Source organism: Ailuropoda melanoleuca, chromosome 16 (assembly GCF_002007445.2).
Source record: "Ailuropoda melanoleuca isolate Jingjing chromosome 16, ASM200744v2, whole genome shotgun sequence".
NCBI classification, from domain to species: Eukaryota; Metazoa; Chordata; class Mammalia; order Carnivora; family Ursidae; genus Ailuropoda; species Ailuropoda melanoleuca.
In genome coordinates this window covers 9,448,965-9,471,107 of record NC_048233.1, presented here as the reverse complement: position 1 = coordinate 9,471,107, position 22,143 = coordinate 9,448,965, and the positions used below count along the sequence as shown (strand labels likewise).

At 36.2% G+C, this 22,143-nt stretch overlaps 1 protein-coding gene across 5 annotated transcripts in view; it reads right to left on the bottom strand.

The window, feature by feature from the left end:
- LOC105240235 (C-type mannose receptor 2-like) overlaps positions 1-22,143 on the bottom strand; it is a 100,876-nt gene that overhangs the window by 37,115 nt on the left and 41,618 nt on the right. For 2 of the 5 annotated variants that reach the window (XM_034645227.1, XM_034645228.1), the window contains 5 exons: positions 12,215-12,306; positions 11,294-11,392; positions 6,421-6,575; positions 5,305-5,417; positions 976-2,372 (listed from right to left, as the gene is read on the bottom strand). In XM_034645227.1, coding sequence (XP_034501118.1) covers positions 2,240-2,372; positions 5,305-5,417; positions 6,421-6,575; positions 11,294-11,392; positions 12,215-12,306 — 592 coding nt within the window. In that variant the 3' untranslated portion in view covers positions 976-2,239. Of the gene's footprint in view, positions 1-975; positions 2,373-2,965; positions 3,045-5,304; positions 5,418-6,420; positions 6,576-11,293; positions 11,393-12,214; positions 12,307-22,143 lie in introns of those variants that run through there. The other 3 variants (XM_034645229.1, XM_034645231.1, XM_034645230.1) reach the window with 3 other exon arrangements.

Below are 22,143 nucleotides of genomic sequence, written 5' to 3'. Positions count from 1 at the left end.
TAATTAAACAATGGTCAAAAAATAGGGTATTAAATATTAAGATAAGTACAGGAAACTATGAAAATATACATCAAATGCGTATAATTTAGTTTGGAGTAGAGAATGGTTAAGGAAATATTTTGCACTAAGTGGTATTTAACTGGCCTTCTGAAAAATAAGCAAGAGTTAAACAGGCGAGTATGAAAGGGAGGAATGTCAAGCTGAGGCAAAAATATGATTAGATTTGAGGCAAGAGAAAGCATGACATATTTGAGAAACTGAAAAATTTAGGGTGTCTGCATCATTACAAGCATGGCTGTGGCGGAGGAATGAAGAGGAACCAAGACACAAAGTTTGGTAGGAGATGGTCAAAGATTTAAGCAATGAAAAGCCCCTCCAGGGAATTAAGTAATGAGTAATGTGGCCTGACATGAGGTTTAGACATTCACTGCAGATAAAATATGGAGAATGAACGTTGGCAGACAAAACTAGAAGCAGACAAAACAATTGTGGGAATCCAGGACAAGAGGGTGGGTCTGAAGATATGTAGATGGATTCAGAAATAATTACGTGGTAAAATTGAGAGGATTTAAATGAGGGTTTGAATATCGAGGGTGTAAAGAAAGAAGTCTTGGTTGACTCCAAGGACTCTGACTTGGACTAATGGCCACGTTGCTGCCATTCGCTAAGCTAATGAGTTTAATTTTTAACATGTGAAGGCTGAGTGGCTTTGAGATGTCCAAATAGAGATGTCCAGTGGGCAAAAAGCTGTAATATGGTCTGTGTTAGAAATGTGGGTTTGGGGGGTGCCTGGGTGGCTCAGTCGTTAAGCGTCTGCCTTCGGCTCAGGGCGTGATCCCGGCGTTCTGGGATTGAGCCCCACATCAGGCTCCTCTGCTGGGAGCCTGCTTCTTCCTCTCCCACTCCCCCTGCTTGTGTTCCCTCTCTCGCTGGCTGTCTATCTCTGTCAAATAAATAAATAAAATCTTTAAAAAAAAAGATTAAGAAATATGGGTTTGGGAGTTATCAATAAATTCATGACAATAGAACTTACAGTGTGGGTGAGTTTAGCCAAGAATTGCGTATGATTGAGAATTCACCCAAAACTCTGAGGAATGTCAGTATTGAAGAGATCAGAAGAGAGAAGAGATGCTTCAGAAAAAACTGAGGAGCAATGGCAGGAGACATAGATACAGATTCAAGAGAACATTGTGTCATAGATGCTGAGGTTAGAGTATTTCTAGAAGAAAGGACAGGTCAATGACAAGCAACACCGCTGAGAGTTAAAATGAAAGCTAAAACATCTTGTGTTTTGCCAGAAGAAAAGCATTTGTGACGTAGTGAGAACACTTTAGTGAAATAGGAAAAGCAGAAACCAGATTTTAGAAGAACATGGAGTGGGAGGTGGAAAGAGGAAAAAGCAAGTAGAATCAATTTCTAGGAAGTTTGACTTAGAAGTGGGAGAAACTGGGCAGAAACTGGAAGCCACATGTGGTTCAGGGAAAATTTGTTTGTGCTCTTGCATGTTTCATTGCTGAAAGAAAAGGAGGTGGAAGAAAAGACAGGTCAGAGCGGAGATGATGGAAGAGGGAAACTCCTTGAAAAAATGAAAAGAGATGCAATCCTAAATGTAGACTTAGAAATTTGATTTAGACAGACAGAGGGATACTCTTTTTTTGGAAATGGAAAAAGAGGAAAAAGAAATAAGTAAGATGCAGACAATTTTGTAGACTCAGTATGGGGGAGGGGAGAAAAGCTCCTTTGCTAATGGTGAATGAGAAATGAAGGCGATTTTTAAAAGATTTGTTTATTTATTTATTTATTTAGGGAGGGAGGGAGGAGGGGCAGAGGGAGAGGGAAAAGAAAGAATCCAAGCAGACTCCCCCGCCACCCGCACGGGGCTTGATCCCATGACCCTGAGATCATGACCTGAGCCAAAATCAAGAGTCCAAGCTTAACAGACTGAGCCACCCAGGTGCCTCGAGGAGAGAATTATTGAGTAGACAAAGGGACAGTTTCTGCCTAAAATAGCCACCATCATAAATAGGAGGAAGCTGTGGAAATACAGCACCAGTGACCAGAGCTCGGGATGAGTTGAGGCTGATTGCCCGGATTGAGGGTGACACAAATCTACACCTTTATCATCATTATATATTTGTTGTTTAATATGTGTTGAAGAAATAATGTGTTTTGACAAAAATACATAAATTTAAAATGTCCTTGTGAATGGTTTTTATGGGAAGGACAACCTGGGGTCAGTTTAGAGGTCATTGCCTGCAGAAATCACGTGTTGACAAATCCGGTAACTCTGATTGCAACATTTTTCAGAAAACACGCCCTTCTTTGTTATCACAGCGCAGGCATTATCTTCAGCCTGGCCCAGGACTTGAAATCTGCAGAGGAAAAAGAAACGTTCTGTTCTCATCCGCTAAAAACACAATCGTGTATATTTAGCACATTTTCTCCCTCCTTAGGAGGGATGTACTGTCCAAGCTGGAGATCTAAGACACTAATTTTCAGACAAGGAACGCCTGTTAAAAAATGACTTCTTTAATAAAGGTAGTTGCTCCAAATAGTTTCGTAACCAAAAATGGTCATTCGTAAATGGAAAGGCTGTGTGGAATTAAAATAAAAATGTGAATAAGAAGCACTGGTTTCCCAATTCCATGTGATCATACAAAAAAAATAAAGATCTTAGAGGACTGTTATCTGTTATGGTCTGAATGTTTGTGTTCCCCCCAAAATTCATCTGTTACAATCCTAACCCATAAAAGTGATGTATTAGGAAATGGGGCCTTTGGAAGGTCCTTAAATCATGAGGTGGAACCCTCATATTTCCTTATAAAAAAGACTCTAGAGAGATCCCCAGCCCCTTCCACCATGTCCTCACATGCCTACAAACCAGGAAGAGGGCCTTCACGAAAACACGACCATGCTGACATCTTGATCTTGGAGTCCCATTTTCCAGAACAGTGAGAAATAAATTTCTGTTGCTTGTAAGCTACCCAGTCTGTGGTAATTTGTCATAGGAGCCCAAGTGGACTAAGACAGAGGACAGTCCTGACCTTTTAGGAGAAAAGTTCATTTTATTACTCAAAAGATTCCTGATTCAACTTTTTGTGTATCTGCAACAATGGAATGATACAACTTTATAACAGATAGTATCATATTTATCATTCTAAGATTTAGAAATATCAACACATCTAAAAATATGCCTGTTTTTCAGAAAGTATTAAACTAATTTTCTGTAAAAAATTAAACTATTACCCTTTTCATTTTCCTGGCCCAAATCCCAAGTGTCACACCTTTCAAAAATCTTCCTTCACTGTTTGCCTATAATAAGCCTCCTTACTCCTACAAGAGATCCTAAGAAAGACTGGTATATCTAGACTTTACACGTTAAATGTGACAAAAGTAACCCCAGACAGAATGAGGGACGGAGTAAAAGTTAGAGCGAGCAATAGAGGAGAAGACCTCCTCACTTTAAAAGGTTTTAAACTCACATAGACACCTCAGCAAGGGAATTTCTGTGCATTTGTGTATATATGGGTATACCCAAATCCTTTACCCTTTATACAAAAGAAGGAAAACTCCCCTAAGTTCTGTTTTTCCATATTTTAAGCCAACTTCTCTTGTCTTAAACAAATAAGCCACAAGGCTCTAAAAAAATCAGGGAAAAAAAACCCAATTTTAAAAACAAGATTGGTAAATTAATAATACTAAGCAAGTTTGCAAGTGGGTTGACAGAGCATCACTTTAAAAGCATGATGATACATTTGATAATCAAAGGTGGGGCGCCTGGGAGGCTCTGTCGGTTAAGCATCTGCCTTCAGCTCAGGTCATGATCCCAGGTCCTGGGATCGAGTCCTGCATCATCGGGCTCTCTGCTCACTGGGGAGCCTGCTTCTCCCTCTCCCTCTGCCTGCCAATCCCCCTGTTTGTGCTCTCTCTCTCTCCCTGCCAAATAAATAATTAAAATCTTAAAAAAGAAAGAAAGAAAGAACCAATGGTTAAGTTATAAAACTAATTAAGTGTCTGATATACAGAGAGTATGATGGCATGGGTGGGGAGTGTAAATTTTAACAAGAAATATTGTAAATAGTCTCTGGATAAGAATATTCATTTGAAGGGTGACTTTCTCTGTTTCTGAGCATTTTTTTTTCCTACTCTCAGCCAGTCTGGTGGGTCTGCTCTGTCACTCCAGAGCATCTATAGTTTTCCTAAATCCCCTTACCTTCACATCTCTTTGAGAGACACAACAAAATTCCACATTTTCAAGAAGTGGAATTAACTTTTGATGATGCCTGAAACCTTGATACTGAGAGTAGAGAGTTTCACTTGGACCCCCAGGAGCTTCTCTGGCTGTGTTTTGGGGATTAGTGCCTAACCCCCAAAGGTTTTAGCACTCTCTATCCATGGAATTTAAGCAGAAGTGAATGAGAAGTTGTGGTCCATATATACAATGGAATATTATTCAGCTATCAAAAGAACGATTTCTCAATATTTGCTGCAACATGGACGGCATGGAGGAGATAATGCTAAGTGAAATAAGTCAAGCAGAGAAAGACAATTATCATATGGTTTCTCTCATCTATGGAACATAAGAACTAGGAAGATTGGTAGGAGAAGAAAGGGATAAAGAAAGGGGGGTAATCAGAGGGGGGAGTGAAGCATGAGAGACTATGGACTCTGAGAAACAATCTGAGGGCTTCAGAGGGGAGGGGGGCGGGGGAATGGGATAGGCTGGTGATGGGTAGTAAGGAGGGCACGTATTGCATGGTGCACTGGGTGTTATACGCAAGTAATGAATCATCGAACTTTACATCAAAAACCAGGGATGTACTGTAGGGTGACTAACATAATATAATAAAAAATATTAAAAAAAAAAAGAAGTGAATGAGGTGCATAAAAGTAGATACACATATTGTTGACTGGGGTGACAGTATTTAAAAAAAGTCAAATGCTATTTGTTGTATTATGTATAACATATTCCTTAGTATTTCCCAATAACTGAAGCCTTCCTACTAATCAAAATGAGGATTGTTTGGTAAACTTTTAAGAAATACTTCAAAAGAAATGAAATTTAGAGAATTTCATGTTAACTACAATTTTCCATTTGTACCTCTAGCACTATAGATAAACTCAAAGCCAAATAAGAAAATAAATTAGCTTAGGAGACTTCATTTCCTTAAGACAAATTTCCTAATCTTTCACACACTAACAAAGATCAAAGTCTTCAGTCTATGGAACCATTTGACTATCTGGAGTTTCAGGCAACCCACAGTAGGGAGTGGCTGCTGAGAGACTCAAATGCTAAATACTCACAACTGCAGATCTAAGGGGGTGCCATCCAGCCAGATCCATGTCTTTTGGGGGTGTGTGATGTTCAAGCCAATCCAAAAGTAAATTCTGTCTTGTATATTACTCTGTATGAAATCCTATGAAAGAGGATCCAGAGGAAACAGAGTTAAACCTATTAAAATAGTCTCTTCTGACTTTTATCCAGACTTCAGAAAGTTTTGATATTTATCTCCCTATTCAGGAAAATTTTAAGAAGCCCGAAGTAGTTTCCTATATATTTAGGGAAGGAAACTGATATAGGAGGTTTTGCCAAACACATGACTCATATATATTATGCGCAGGCATGTGAAGCTTAATGGATTTCATGGGGATGATGATGTGAACAGCAACTGCTGAGGGGGCTCAACGAGGATGTGAAGGCAAAGCTAGGATGAATAGGTCTGCTAAAAGGAGCAGGAACTACCTGCCCAGTGCTTGCCAGTGTGCAGTCTTGGGGAAAACTGGTGCCTATGGTCAAACTACCCACGAGGGGAAGAGCCTATCTTCCCTACTGAAGGTACTAGGGATATTGCCAGATACCAATCATGTTCAAAGAGCTCGTAACTTTCTTTCCAAGAGGTAATGTGGAAGGATGGCACTGATATCCCAGCTTTGTCATTCACATGCTGAGTGACATAGGCAAGTTTTGCAACCTGTCAAGTTCTGCAGATTCTCCTTCTGGAAATAGGGAAAATACTGCCTATCTCATAAAGTTATTGTGAGCACTAAGTTTGATACCATTTGCAGCATGCCTACCACAAGGCCTGGCATGTGCTAGGAATTCAATAAATGGCCATCATTATGAGCACTATAATTATAAAAGCTATTTTGGGGTGCCTGGGTGGCTCAATCGCTTAAGCATCTGCCTTCAGGTCAGGTCATGATCCCAGGATCCTGGGACTGAGCCCCACATCCTGGTCCCTGTTCAGTGGGGAGACTGCTTCTCTCTCTCCCTCTGCCCCTCCCCCCCTTCTCTCTCTCACTCACTCTCTTGTTCTAGTTCCCTCTCAAATAAATAAAAATTAAATCTTTAAAAAAAAAATCCCTATTTATTGCTCTCAGCTTTAGAAGGGCTCATTTTCATGGCAAATTAGCTCTTACCAGTTCAGCCTTGTCTTGGATAATCAAGAGATGTGATTTCATTTTTAAACAGGATTTTTGGCTATCGGTCCATGATTTAAAGGTTTTTAAAAAATTATAGCATTTCCCCTTTTTCTGCAGCCAGTTATTAGGGCATACATTTAGCCTCGGGTTTGCTGAAATGGAAAAATAGGAAGAAATAGGAGAAGAGCAAGGTTTGAATATCAAAAAAAGTTTGCACTAATTTTGTAAACTTTTCCCTTAAAAGTAAAGATTTTGCCCCACTTTTAAGAAAAGGACTCCCTCTCCACTGACAAATAGTCCTTAGAAGAGATAAATGCCAGAAATATTCATAACTATTGAGTAATTACTACATGTCAAATAATTTCCTGTATTTTATGCACTTGAATATATGAAGTATCTTTCCTTACAAGAAACGTATGAGATGGATAAAATTATTAATTTCATACTCCTCATTTTGTAAATAAAGATACTTAAGGTTAAGTAAACAAGTATAAACTAGGAGATGAACGTAAAGGTTAAGGAACTTACTCAAGGTATGAACTAATACTATATACTAATACAGTCAATATAATAAGTGGAAGGGCACAAGGAAACTTAAAGTAAAACAGAGTCTAAAAGGCATGAGGAGAAAACCACTGTAGAAAAAAAATACATATATATCCTTTTCAGAGTCCCTTGTTGGTGCAAAAAAATATATATTTCATGATACACTCTACCAGTAACTTTGTAAAACAAATTGTTCACTATGACCCCAATAACCTCAATGACCACGTATACCTGAAGAGGAAAAATTTGAAATAGGTATGAAAATAAACCTATTTCTGAAAATAGGCACACACAAATTTCAAGTGATTTTCTTATATTTCAAGCTGAATGGTAGGTACATCGGTATTGATTGCATTCTACTTAAACTTTGGTGTATCTTCAGTATTGCCTATTTTTTAAAAATCCACAAATTTGTATACAAACTTGTCTGATATATTAAATGAGATGAAATGAAAATGTAAACTATAAAATACTCTGTAAAAAGTTAGTTATCAGCAGTAGGGTTCTTTGAGAGATAGTATGAGGAATCATATTACTTGGGGAAAATTTCCCATACTAAGTCTCTGTTTTGAATCAGCAAACTACCCTGATTTTCACAACACTCCTCCCCGAGCATTTTATTTCATAAGCCATAACAACGTGGGCATTGACATAGTATATTAATGAGCTAGGTTTTAACTGCACTGGCAAGGAAAAATACCTCCAAAAACACCTCAGACCAAAGCTGGAGACAAATTTCGGTTTTGCTGAAATTTAATATCATAAATTATTGACAGAAATAAATGACTTTAAGCTCTTGTGCTTATTTAGAGGTTTACTGTGACGTGAACTTTGCTGGGGTAGCCTTTGGCCTCTAAACTAATACATGAATTTTTCCCTTCACTCTTCTATTTGTTTGCCTGGAAATCACATACTACAGCAATAAAGAAGCCCAGGGTCTTGGCAATGCGGTAAAGTGGAAAGAAATTCATCCATTGGAAAAGAAAAAGTTATTTGGTATGTGGGAGACTATTATCGATATGCCAAAGACAAAGTGATGAAAACAGCAGATAATTTTTGAGTCCTTTAGTGCTTCCAAGTGGTCTAGAGAAACCTAGAAGAGTAATGTATGGGGAGCAATACAGAAATGTCCGTAACGGAGAAGCACTGAGTTGACCTATTACAGAGATGTGATATAAAGACTAAAGTCTTAAGGGAAAAGTGCCAACATAAACATGCACATTAGTTATTCTTTCATACTATTTTCCATCACTCTCTATGACCATCAATATTTAATTAGAATACATTTATTAATTATCCAAATTTAACCTAAGGTCTAGACATATGTTTTGGCATAACTCATGGTATTTAAACAATGCACGAGTTTATAGTTTTGGGTAGATTTTTTACTTAGAAAGTAGTTGCAACCAATAAGTATTGGTAAGTAAGAAAAAAATAAACAATTTTTTTAAAAAAGGACAAAGTGAGAACGAGACAGTTTACAGAATAAAAGCATAGAAATGTCCAATGTAGGTGATTTTATTTTTAATTTCCTATTACATAAGAAATTTAACTAAAACCAAGTATGTGTATTTTTATCAGATTATATCAACGTTACAGTTTGAACTCGTGTGTGTGTGTGTGTGTGTGTGTGTGTGCATGTGTGTGTGTTAGAAGGGTTCAGAGGGTAGGAAGTTGCAACAGAGAGACAAATACCCAAAAGAAATGGATTGGATCAGCAATGAACAAAGACTTGAGGTTGCGAGAGTATGTTGCATTTTGTTACCATACTGAGGTTTGTTTTGCTGGAGGCTGGAGTGCAAAGGGGAGAGTTGCATTGTGAGAACTGAGACTGCTATTGTAGGAAATCGAGACTTAGAAGGAAACAATGTAAAAGTGCTTTGATTCATAGTCCTTAGATTTATAGTCCTTACACTTATAGTCCTTACACTACAGAAAGTCACTGGAGAGTTTGAAGCACAACAGTGCAGAAGGAGAGCAAAATATACCACCCCGAAATATGCCTCCTTGGCATGGGTTTATCCTGAGGTAGTTGTTTTTAAGAAACTGCAGACACAGAAGGTCTGAAAACCTAGTAGAAATTATCCTTTTATAAGAGACATTTACAGTTACAAGAGAAATCTCCATTTTTAAGAGTATCCTTCCACTCTGTACCAGGAAGAAGAGGATGACCAAACTCTCTAGAAACTTATCAAAGACGGCATAGATTTAAATCTTCACAACCATATCCTTATTTTTCTGTGCTTTGCCTGAAAAACTCCCATGACTGGTGAAGGTATTAGAAGTTAGTGACTTTCAATATTTTGTATATGCTTAATAAAATCAACAGATGCAGGAAGAAGCCTCCTCCAAGCTTCCCTTATCTAAAAATAGAACCTTCTGAGATAGGAGGTTGTCATAAATTCCTCTTTGGAGTGGTTCACTCCCAGAAAAAAAAAAAGATGACTAAGAAGTCTACCATAAATCCCCTTTCTGGAGGAATTTTGTGACCATGAAGAGGGAAAGGCTACTCATACCTGTGTATACAGACACTATTACTCACTTTGTTACCTGCAGTTTGTTCTCCTGAAAAGGCCATTAGTCTTTCCTAAAGAAATGTATCTGGTTTTTTTCCAGAGAAGCTGCTTCCCCCTCTTCCCTTCCTCCTACTAAGCTAGGTATATAAACCTTTCCCTGTAACCAGGTAGAGCTAGCTACTTCTTTTGTTATCTCTCCTATGAATGCAAGTAAACCTTTTCTTCCTGTTAATTGGTCTTTTGACAGTTTAATTCACAGGCCTCCTGGTACAAAACTTAAGAGGGTAGAGGAAAAGTTTTTCCTCCTCTACAATACAATGAAATAGAACCACTGACTTGTGAAGTTTGTATTGTCCTGCTGTTTCCTGGGAGAAATATTCATACAATCGCAATCTTTGGTTCCATTCCCGCTACTTAGGTAACTTACTAACAAATAAAGGGAAGTAGTAACACTAATTAGACTTCTACAAATATAAGCTTGTGCCTTTTAATTATCCGTTAAAACAAAACTACAGGGGCGCCTGGGTGGCACAGCGGTTAAGCGTCTGCCTTCGGCTCAGGGCGTGGTGATCCCGGTGTTATGGGATCAAGCCCCACATCAGGCTCTTCCACTATGAGCCTGCTTCTTCCTCTCCCACTCCCCCTGCTTGTTCCCTCTCTCGCTTGCTGTCTCTATCTCTGTCGAATAAATAAATAAAATCTTTAAAAAAAAAAAAAAAAAAGAAACTACAAATGAATGCACACATTGGTGGCCGAGAAATCTGTCTATAGAATTTCAACCCTATAATTTGACAAAGGATGAATAAACTTAAGAGAGTCCGGAGATTTCCACTTATGAAAAAGTAAATAAAAACAAACAAACTAAAATTATCTAAGAAAAATTCAAAATATATTGATATTTGTGTCTGTTTGGCATGATAGGTTAGAATGCTGTATGATCTTGAACGGGTTACATAGGTTTTCTATTTCTCAGTTAACTCATATAGAAGAGGGGGAAATGCTTAACAAACTTAGAGTTGTCTTGAGACTAATAATAACATATGTAACATGCTTATCCCAATTTCTAACAAATAGAGGGTAAGAACAGGGGTACCTGGGGGGGCTCAGTCAGTTAAGAGTCTGACTTGATTGCCACTCAGGTCATGATCTCAGGGTTATGACATCAAGCCCCATATAGAGCTCTGTGCTGGGTGTGGAACCTGCTTAAAATTCTCTCTCTCCCTCTCCCTCTGAACCCCCCCCCACCTCATAAAAAGAAAAAAAGAAAAAGAGGTCACAACAAATAGAAACAATAGCAGATATAGTTACCCATGGCTCTTCTTGAAGTAGAGCTCATTTTAGGAATAATTCAAATTAAATTTAACTTGGCCTTAAATTTTCAAATAGTTGATAAATTTTGTCAAAACTTCAAAATACCAAATTACTTCTAAAGTCCGAAAGTTTTATTTAAAGAACCAAATAATCAACTTCCATAAAACTAAGTGCTTTTACCAAAACATAAAACTTCACTTCATAGAATTGTGACTGCCAAACCCACACGATTTAGCAATTAATTAAAATTATAAGCAGATAGGCTTTCTAAATTTACAAGTTTCTTGCCTTCTCTGTATATGGGAAAAAAATACTCATTATTAATGAAATTATCAACTGTGTCATTTAATACCACTTTAGTTTAAGTACTAATGAAAGAATATGTTAAGTAAATGTGAAAAATGATTCTGGAAAAGTTAGAGACATAAAGGTAAAGGAAACTCCAAAGGAAATACGTTCATCTCTATAGTTGAACATACAGCTTTCAGTTTACTCACCCCAAATTGTTAGTCCTATCACTGTGGCAATGAGTATGACCAGCACAATACTGCTCAATCTCAGAGCAGCGCAATGCCACTTGGGACACTGAGGGTAATCTGTAATAAATAATTTTTCTTTCTGAAACACTTCAGGCATTTAAAACAAACTTGAAAATGCATCATAAAAATGCAAAATTTTGAGGGTGCACATTGTGTTAAGGAGGGGGAAAGAAATACACAATCTCTGTTTAAATTACCTTATGAACGCATACTTAATTATCTTTAAAGAACTGGATTTATTGATGCTGAGGTCAATATGTTTCATTTACTATTTATTAAATGTCCTACTTATGTAACACTTCCATTCAAAAACTACATTTCACAATCAAATTAGTGGATATTAGTTGATCAGCTGGTTAGTCAAAACATTGCCACTAAAATTTGTCTTCTACCTTCATTTATATCTTTTCTGAATCTCACAGATATTCAGTGGGACTAAAGCCTGGGAAAGCAAAATATAAGTAATATCAAAATAATTTAATAATAATAAAAATGAGTGTCAAAAAGAGAAACACAAGCAAGACTGAGTATTGTAGCTATCTTCTCAAATGTTGTTTGAAATAAAAGTTTTATATTTATATCAATTCATGAAGCAAATCTCAGATGTTAAGCTTTATATTTACATATTTTGCTTTAATAAAATAGTATCATAACACTTTCATAATCTTCAACCTAGGTCAAATTATATCTGATCCATTACATTCAATTTAATAAGATCTATATACACATATTACTTAAAGGTAAGATAAAACATTTTCTGATTAACAGGTTCTAGTTCAAGTTCTTAAAGTTCTCATTAAAAGTCTAGGATTAAAAGACCCCCAGAAAATTCTAATTGTATTACAATCTGTGGTCTAATGGAGGGTTATGGATTCTTACCTTTGCATGCCCACTTGTGTTGGCAATGACAAGGATGCTTTCTTGGCTTCCTCATCATTGATCTCTCTGTGTTTTGCATCTGTCCAAACATCCTGTAAATAGAATAATCTATATTTGAATGAGATGGAAAGAGGGACATTACCTGATCAAAAACAGAGTCAATCTCTGTAAACTGTGGCGTTGAAACAAACCCAATAGCTGAAAACCACAAAGGATGTGATTTAAGAGTGAGGTGAACTTCGTTCTTTTAAAAATAAACTATTCCTTTTAGGATAGTTTTAGACTGGCAGAAAAATTGTGAAAGTAGCACAAAAAATTCCCGTATACATAATATGCAATTTCCCCTATCATTTCCATGTTACATTACTATGGTGTGTCAAAATTAATGAATCAGTATTGATGCATTATTTTTTTAAAGATTTTATTTATTTGTCAGAGAGACAGAGCACAAGTAGGGGGAACAGCAGGAAGAGGGAGAAGCCGACTTTCCGCTGAGCAGGGATCCTGATGAGGGATTCAATCCCAGGACCCTAGGATCATGACCTGAAGGCAGACACTTAACCGACTGAGCCACCCAGGTGTCCCTTGATGGATTATTATTAATTAAAGTCTATACTTAATTCATTTTTCAACTAACATCTTTCTTTGTTTTTACTTAATACATTTTTCTATTCAAGAACCGCACTCAGGGTACCACAGTACTTTTATTCTTCACATCTTAGGTTAATCTTGGCTGACAGTTTCTCACTCTTCCTTGTTTTTGATATTTTGTTTTGTTTTATGGTTTGGAGGCAAGTGTGTCAGATATTTTGTACAATATTCTCACATTGGGGTAATCTGATGTTTTCTCCACCATGACACTAGGGTTAACGGTTTTGGGAGGAAGATCACAGAGATGAATTGCCATTCTTATCACAACTTAGAAAGAGTGCATACTTCCAACATGGCTTATCACTGTTGTTAACTTTGATCACTTGACCGTTGTAGTCTTTGTGGTTTATCTACTATAAAGTTACTGTTTTTCCTCCATTTCCACACTGCACCCTTTGAAAGGAATTTAATATGTGCAGTCCACACTTAAGAAGTGGAGAATTATACCACTTCTCTTTCACAACAGAGTATCTACATGAATTATTTAGAAATCTTCTGCGGGTGATTTTTGTCTAATCTCCCATTTACTTCTTTATCAATCATTTATATCAATAAAAATCATTTGTATTTATTTGGTATTTTCCATTACAATCCAATATTACTTTATTTATTTTGTTGCTTGCATTGTTCCAGCTTTGGCCATTGGAACTCTTTAAGTTGGCTCTGAGTTCATACTGATGTCTCCAACTTTAATAAATTACAACATGGATCATGTTAACCCCTACCCTTGCATTTCTATTACCTCCCGCTCCAGTAGTGAGAAACATGGCTACCACCATCACGATTCACTTACTTAATTATTCAATTCCAGTATAAATATTTTGTGGTTTCAGAATTGTCATCCCATACCCTGTGGGAAATTACCAATGACAGTTCTTATGTACAGTTCCTTTTGTTACTAGTCTTACAAGTTAAGACTACACATTTCTAAGATTACTTAGATCCACAGACTTTATCCCCATACCCTTCAGTGAGGCTATTTCATACCTCTGCAATACAGCCAGATTCTTTTGGCAATTTTTGCATTTCATACTGGGGTACCATAGCCTCCAGAATTATTTTTTTTAATTTGCATACACCAAGGTTTACTTTTTCTGGCATAAAGTTCAGTGGGTTTTGACTAAAGCATAATGTCATGCATGAATCTACCATTATAATATCATACAGAATAAGTTCACTGCCCTAAAATTTAAATCCCTTGCACTTCACTGAAATAAAAAAAGACTTGGGAATGAAGGATTGAGGAGATATAATTGGAAAAAAAATGATCTGATTCTGGACATAAGTTTGAGATGCCTTTTAGAAATTCAAAAGGAAATGTCAAATAGGCAGGCAGATATTTGTACCAGGAACTCAAGAAAAAGAACTGTACATGAAGCAGAATGAGATCTAGAAAGTGCTTACTTGGGGCTGAGACCTGTCCCTTGAGGAACTTTGACAGTTGGAGCTAAAACAAAGGGATGGAAGCCAGTAGGTAAGATTGAGAAGGGGAAACTAAGGATGGAAGAGGAAATACAAAGACATGTTCAGAAATCCACAGAAGAAATTTTTTGTTATGTGAGAGGTGGTCAACTGTGTTAAATGCTGCTCAAAGTTCAAGAAACACAAGGATAGCAAAATGGCCATTGAATTTGGCAATGTGGAATCTTTAGTGACCTTGATCAGAAATTATTTTGTGAAGAGAAGAGATGGAATATATTGAAAAGAGAAAAGAAGGTGAGGCATTTGAGAGTGTGTACTTAGTCAAATATTGACAAGTATATTCAGAGAGAAATAATGGGATAGTAGCTAGAGGAACATGTCTGGTTATGGGAGTTTTTAAAAAAAAATATAGTGAGTCCTAGAGCATTTTTATGGTAATAGAAATGAATCAGTGAAAAGGAAAAAATTGATACTGCAAGAAAGGGTAGGAATAACTCAAGAGTGTTTTGAGAAGTCAAGAGGAAATGGGTTCCAAAGTACAAGTGGCTGGGTTTGCTTTTCATAGGAGCAAAGATATTATTTCTACTGTAACAGCGGAGAAAATAGGTAGAGATAAAGGTTTTGAATGTATATTGGTGAATAGAACAAGGATGATCCTGTACTTGAATTCTGGACACATTTGGTTCAATCTGCCAAGAGCTGTGTGCAGACCTATAAATTATTATTCTATATCAAAGAAAAGCAGCTGTGGAAGGACAACCACAGTCTCGTCCTTTGCTGGCCACTCATTTCCTCTCTGCAGTGGTTTTGGCATTTCTTGGGCATATTTTGAAAACTGTGGTTTACCTAAAACTTCATCATATGTTCTATGCTTTTGTGATTAGTTTGAAATTATACAGAAAAAAAAATAATAAATTAGACCAGCATATATCTAAGTGGATATGAAGCAGCAAACTGACTAATTGAGAGCCAGGTATATTATCAGAAGAATTGCTATTAAAAGGAGAAGATTGGAAATAAAGGAGAAGTACTTCCAATAGTTTCTTTATTTGAAGAGACTATTCTCCAAAAGGCTGGAGGGGAGTGGGGGAAAATAGAGGGCAACTATGGCAGAGGAGGAGGAGGAGGAGGAAGAAGGAGGAGGAGAAGGAGAAGGAGAAAGGAAAGAAGAAAATTGATAATGGCTTAAAAAGAAAGGAAATGATAACGCCATATATGCCAAAATAATTGCCATATTATGGCAATAGAACATAGAGTAATTTAAAAAGCAGATTAAAAAGCTAAGATTGAGCTCAAGATCATTCAGTAACTAAGAATTTTTTGTATTCTTATACTTATCATATGAATATTGGAGTTACTTGTGTAAGTAGCAGAGATCATTTCTATCTTTGGATTTACATCACCTAGTATAACACTTGACAAATGTAGCTTTAAAAATATGTATGTGTTGAATAAACAAATACACGAATGGGGTTGATGAAGCCCAGTTGGTACAAAGTGCATTTCGTGTACACAAACACACTTACGATTGGAGGCAGAAAATGAAAAAGATGAGGTAGGTATTCACTTATTTTGAAATAATAAAACCAGATATTTTATGCTTTAGATCTCTTATGGAAATAATAGCTGTTATTTTTAATTGTTTTGTCTATTTATGGTATTAAATGGACATATATTATTTCATTTAACCATTCAAACCACTCTATGAGGGCCCTTATCTCCAGTTTATAGATGAGGGAATTAAGTGGCAGAAAGAACAAGTTACTTAATGTGGGGCTGGAACTAGAATGTGGATCTCTACAGTCTAATGCAGAGTCTGAACTCTTAAACATATGACTATGACATTTCTCAAAACAAGCAGACAAGAACACACATTTTTCCAAAGACATCTACTCTATACCATCTAAAAGTCTTTAATTTCTTTATCTTATGGGACACTTTACCAGGGATTACTAAAGTGTGAATAATCATCTTTTCAATCACTTACTGTGCATTTGACTCAACCAAGAGTAATATCCTCCTAATTACTTATTATCAAGGGAACATTTTGATAGGTAAAATAATCAAGATGAGCATTAGGAATTTCAGGGTCTCTGAGACTAAGAGAGCGGAGTAAAGGGGTCTTTGGACAACCACAGAACAATTTAGTTGTGTGGAGGCTGGACCAAAAGATTCAAGAGGGAGAAATAAGTTATATAGAGAATGATTTTCTGTAACTGTCTAGAAAAGACAGGAACCATAAAGAAGAAATGGATAGATTCACTGATAATCAAATGTGAAACTTGTGTACATCACAGCAAAAATGAAAGAAAAATAGCCACAGAACAGCATGAAAGTTACAGAGTTGGTAGATTCCTTCCCTACTCAGTACCATTTGCCAAATAGTCAAATTAACAAAGCAGCATTTGATGGCGCACAGGTAATTTATTCAATGGCCAAAGAATGTAGAAGGGGAACTTGTGCTCTAAAGGCACCTTCTCCTGAGAGATGGAGAGGCATAGACGACACGGCTGGGGGTAAACCAGAGGTGCTTAATGTCGGCCAGATTGCAGGAGGGGGAGATGATTTCCAGGAAGGTAGGCCACATTCCTTTTTCTTCCCTATTTGGTCAAGGATTTCCCCACACAACGCCCTTGGGGAGGAGATTTAAGTATGTTAATGTAATACAGTGAAGGAATATTATGAACTTTGGCACACTTTGTCATCTTGGGCCTGTCTGGTTCAATCCAGTTTCTTGTGGTCTGACATCAGGCTTATCTGAGCAGGAACACCTATAGGGGAGATACTAGAAAAACACCCAGCTTTTAGAAAAATTCTCTATGGAGCTCTTTGGGGCTTCTCTGCTGAAAGAAACACAACTTTTTGTTTATTAGTTGATTAATTATATTTTCTCTTATACTTGAATTTTTTAACAGATCTATTGAGGTATAATTGAGGTACAAAATAAAATACACATGTTTAAAGAATACAAATTGATAAATTTGATAATACATATGCACCCGACACCATCACCACAATTAAAATAATGAACATATCCATTATTGTCAGTTTACTCCTACTCCTTTGTGATCTTCCCAAATCTCTCTGTCCCACCTCGGTCACTAGGCTATGTCTTCCATCACTGTAGTTAGGTTTGAATTTTTTGGAATTTTATATAAATTGAATTATAAAGTATGCACTCTTTTTTTTTTTTTTCACAGACTTAGTTCATTCACTACAATTATTTTAAAACTCCTTGGTGATATTTTATCTGTCAGATGTCATTGCTCTTTTATCACTGAATAGCAAGTATTCTCTTATCTGAATATACCACAATTTCTTTAACCAATTCACTTGTTGTTGGACGTTTGGTTTATTTCCAGTTTTGGCTGTTAGAAAAAAAGTTGCCATGAATATTTGTATACAAGTCTCTGTACGAACGTATGCTTTCATTATTCCCGAAAAAAAAAGCCCTAAGAGTGGAATGGTTCAGTCAGATGAAATGTGTATGTTACCTTTTAAAAATAACTTTATTGAGTTAGGTTTTACATACCATAAAGTTCATCAGCTTAAAATGTGTGATTCAATGTTTTCTAGCATACTTACAGGGTTGTACAACCAAACATAAAAGCTTGTAGCCACTAGCAGTCACTCACACCTCTCTCCACCTGAGCCCATACCTACCCCAAACCTTAGGTAACTGCTAATCTACTTACTATCTCTACCGATTTGTTTATTCTATAAGTATTACATAATGTCATGTAATATGTGGCCTTTGTCACTTAGCACAATGTTTTGTCTTTTTAAGAAATAGCCAGACTGTTTTCCAAGGAGGTTGTACCATTTTCTGTTCCTCCACCAACATCATATGAGTTCCAACAGCTGCATCATTTGCCAACATTTAGTATGATCAAACTTATTGATCTTGCACACTATAATACAGCCGTCCTGGTCTCTAATTTTCATTTTCTTAATGACTAATGATGATAAGCATCGTTTCATGTGCTTATTTACCATCCATATATTTTTTTGTGAAGTATTCATTCAAATCTTTTTTTAATTGCTTGTTTTACTATCGTTGAGTTTTGAGTGATATATAATAAATATAAATATACATATTTATATATAACAGACATAAAATATATTTTTTCTTCAAGTCCTTTATGAGACATGTGATTTGCAAAAATGTTTTTCCTAGTCAGCGGCCTGTCTTCATTTCTTTAAGTGCATCTTTCAAAGACCTGTTCTTAATTTTGATGAAATCCAATTTATATATATATTTTTCCTTTATGCATCCTGCATTTGGGGTTATATCTTTAAAAAATCTTTCCTTATCTCAAGCTCAAAAGATTTTTCCTCTGCTTTCTTCTATAACTATTGTAATTTAAGGCTTTATATTAGATTTATGACCCATTATAGATTAATTTAGAAATAATTGACTTTAACCCCAGGTTAATATTTGTATATGATGTGATTATAGATTGAAGTTCATTATCTTTGCATATTGATCTTATATCCTACAACTTTACAAACTCATTTGTTGATCGTAGCAACTTTTTTCTATTTTCTCTGGTATTCTCTACATATCACCTACAATTCTACCTTTCCAGTCTGGGTATCTTTCATCCCTTTTTCTTGAACTACTGTAGTTTTTCTGTGTTCTATTTCATTGATTTTTCAACTTTATCTTAACTGTTTCCTTTCTTCTGCTTACATTGGATTTCACTTGATTTTTTCCCCCAATTTTGTAAAATGAAAACTATAATCCTTCATTTAAGATCTTTCTTCTTTTTTAACATGGTATTTAGAGCCTTAAATTTTTTAATAAGGAATGCTTACAAGTTTTAATGTTTGTGTTCATTTGCAAATAGTTGATAATTTTTCTCTTGATTTTTTATTTGATCCACAGATTATTGATAAATGCATTATTTAGTTTACAAATATTTGAGAATTTCCTAGATATCCTTCTGTTGTTGGTTTCTAATTTATTTCCATTTTGGTCTAACAGCATGTTTTGTTTAACTTGAATAATTCTACCCCTATTAAGATTTGTCCTGTTTCATGGCCCAGAATATAGGCTATCCTGTTAAGCATTCTGTGTGCACCTGAAAAGCATATGTATACTGCAGGTGTGGGGTGGAGTGTTCCATAAATGTCAATTAATGCAAATCATAGATTAGGGAGAAATATTTGTAAATTATATATTTGAGAAAGGACTTTTATTCAGAATGTATAAAGAACACTTAAAGTTCAATAATAAGAAAATAAGGAGCCTAGATTAAATATACTGAGAATATAGGAATAGACATTTCACCTAACAAGTTATTTAAGTAGCTAATGAGCACATGAAAATATATCCTTAGGATACTACTTATGAATGTTGATATCAAAAACTTAATAGCAACACTCTTCTTTCTTGTCCTGCGAACTCCAGCAGCCTTTGTTTCTCTTGTCTCTAGGTTCCTTTTCTACTCAGGAGACTGCCAGGATGGGCTCTGTCTGTGTCTCATTGCCCTGAAGGCTGGAAACATCCTCAGGTCAGTAGCTAGAGCAATCATAGAGCAAACCTCATTTGTTTCCCATTTCTCAGGATGCCTATCATCCACTGCTGATGTGCAATGTTCCTAAAAGCAATTTTTACAAAGATTGTTTGTTTAGTTGTTTCAAATGGGACGAACAGAACCAATAGATATTTGTTTGCTTATTATAATAATAGACTCATGCATTTCCAGAGGCTGAGATGTCTTGCAATCTTCTGTCTGCAAATTGGAAAACCAGGATAGCTGGTGGTGTGATTCAGTCTGAGTCCAAAGGCCTGAGAGGCAGGAATTCCAATGCTTAAACAAAGGACAAAATGGATGTCCCAGGTCAAGCAAAGAGCAAATTCACCCTTCCTCTGCCTTTTGCTCTATTCAGATCCTCAACCGATTGATACCTGTTTATATCTTAAAATTGTTTTATTCCTTATAAATAAGGTAGTTGAAATAGTGAAATGCCTTTCCTCTTATAAAATAACTAAATATATTTGCTACTTGGGGTGGGGGTGGCACCTGGGTGACTCAGTTGGTTAAGCATCTGCCTTCGGTTCGGGTCATGATCCCAGGGTCCTGGGATGGACCCCACATTGGGATCCCTGCTCAGTGAGGAGTCTGCTTCTTTTTCTGCTCCTCCGTTCTGCTCTGAGCTCTCTCACTATCTCTCTCTCTCTCTCTCAAATAAATGAATAAAATCTTTAAAAAGATCTGTGCCACCTATTTTTCTATGATGAATCCTAACTCACATCACACAAGTAGAAAGAATGACTGCTTTTAATTACTGGTCTATACTCAGAAAATGCATAGGATGAGACAGAAATACGTGCACTTATTTTTTACTTAAAATGTCCATTCAGATTCTTGATAGATTTTGACACATTTCATCAATGTCTTGTACTTTGAAGGAAAAAAAAGTTCTGTAAGTCTCAAGTCAGAAATGAGCACTTAAACTATTAATTTACATTTTTTTCTGAGCTAACAAGTGCAAAACTTCTCAGTTGTTTTCTCTAGTCATTACTACATATTCTGAATAATCTTATGAAAGATAATGACATGGTCATCTTTGAAATAATACTAATTCTGAATGAAAGAGTTGATTTCTGGAGTATTAAGAGAAAGGAAGCACTAGTCAGAGAATCAAGTACAATTTCTGTGAAAAGGAAAGATATCATCTCCTGTTCACACGTAACCTGTTATTTCTACCTGATCATCAGAAAAAAGCAGAGCTTAGTCACAAGCTATACAGGATTTAGTCACAGCAATTCACCATATACTGTAACAATTTCCTTTGTTCTTTTTGTGTTGATGAAAACTTAAGACAATTGAAAATAAATCCTAAGCTAATAGAACTAAAACATGTTTTTAGGCTTGTGTCTCATAAATCCTCTGGTAATAATCTGTTAACATAAAAATTTTAGTTGTTGCCCTGCGATGGCAATATAGACTGAAACAATGTAGAAATAATTACAGTGTTGTAAAAAATATTTTTGTAACTAATGAAATCATAGAATTTGAGTGTGGGAAGTGATAATGAAATGAACTACATTTGTAACTATGGAAATGAAATCAACCATAGATGAAAGCATTGCTCCAAGTTTGTCATCATAGCTTTTAAAAAGTGTGGATTACTGGTCCCCAACCCACAAGATTCTAATCCAACAGACTTGGGACAGTACATGCGAAGATGATAGATAGATAGATAGATAGATAGATAGATAGATAGATAGATGAGAGATAGATGAGAGATAGATGAGAGATAGACAATTTTTTATTTTTATTTTTTGAGAGAGAGACAGAGAGAGGGCTTGGGAGTGAAGGGGAGGGGCAGAATAGAGGGAGAATGAAAGAATCCTAAGCAGGCTCCACACTCAGTGAGGAGCCCAACACCAGGCTCGATCTCACCACCCTGAGAACATGACCTGAGCCAAAATCAAAAGTCTGATGCTTAACCAATTGAGCCACCCAGGCGCCCCTAGGGATATATACTTCAAACAAAAAAACTCTCCAGATTATTGTGACACACATCATACTACGGAGCCATTGATCTAAACTAATAGTTCGTTTTTGAAAAAGAAAAGAAAAAAAAACTGAAGGTTTTAACTGGTCACCCAAATAATTGTGATGAAGAGAAACTGGTACACAGTATACCTGAGTCTGCCTCCAGCATTCTTCTTACCACACCATATGGCTCTACTAATCATTGCATATGTATGTTATTACAAAATAAATGTACTTTAACTAAAATGAAATCGATAGCTTAAAGAGAAGTAAAATTGAGCATCTTACTATTTTTATTACCGCAAATATCTCGATCTTTACTAGCTAGGTCGTACACCAGGTCAT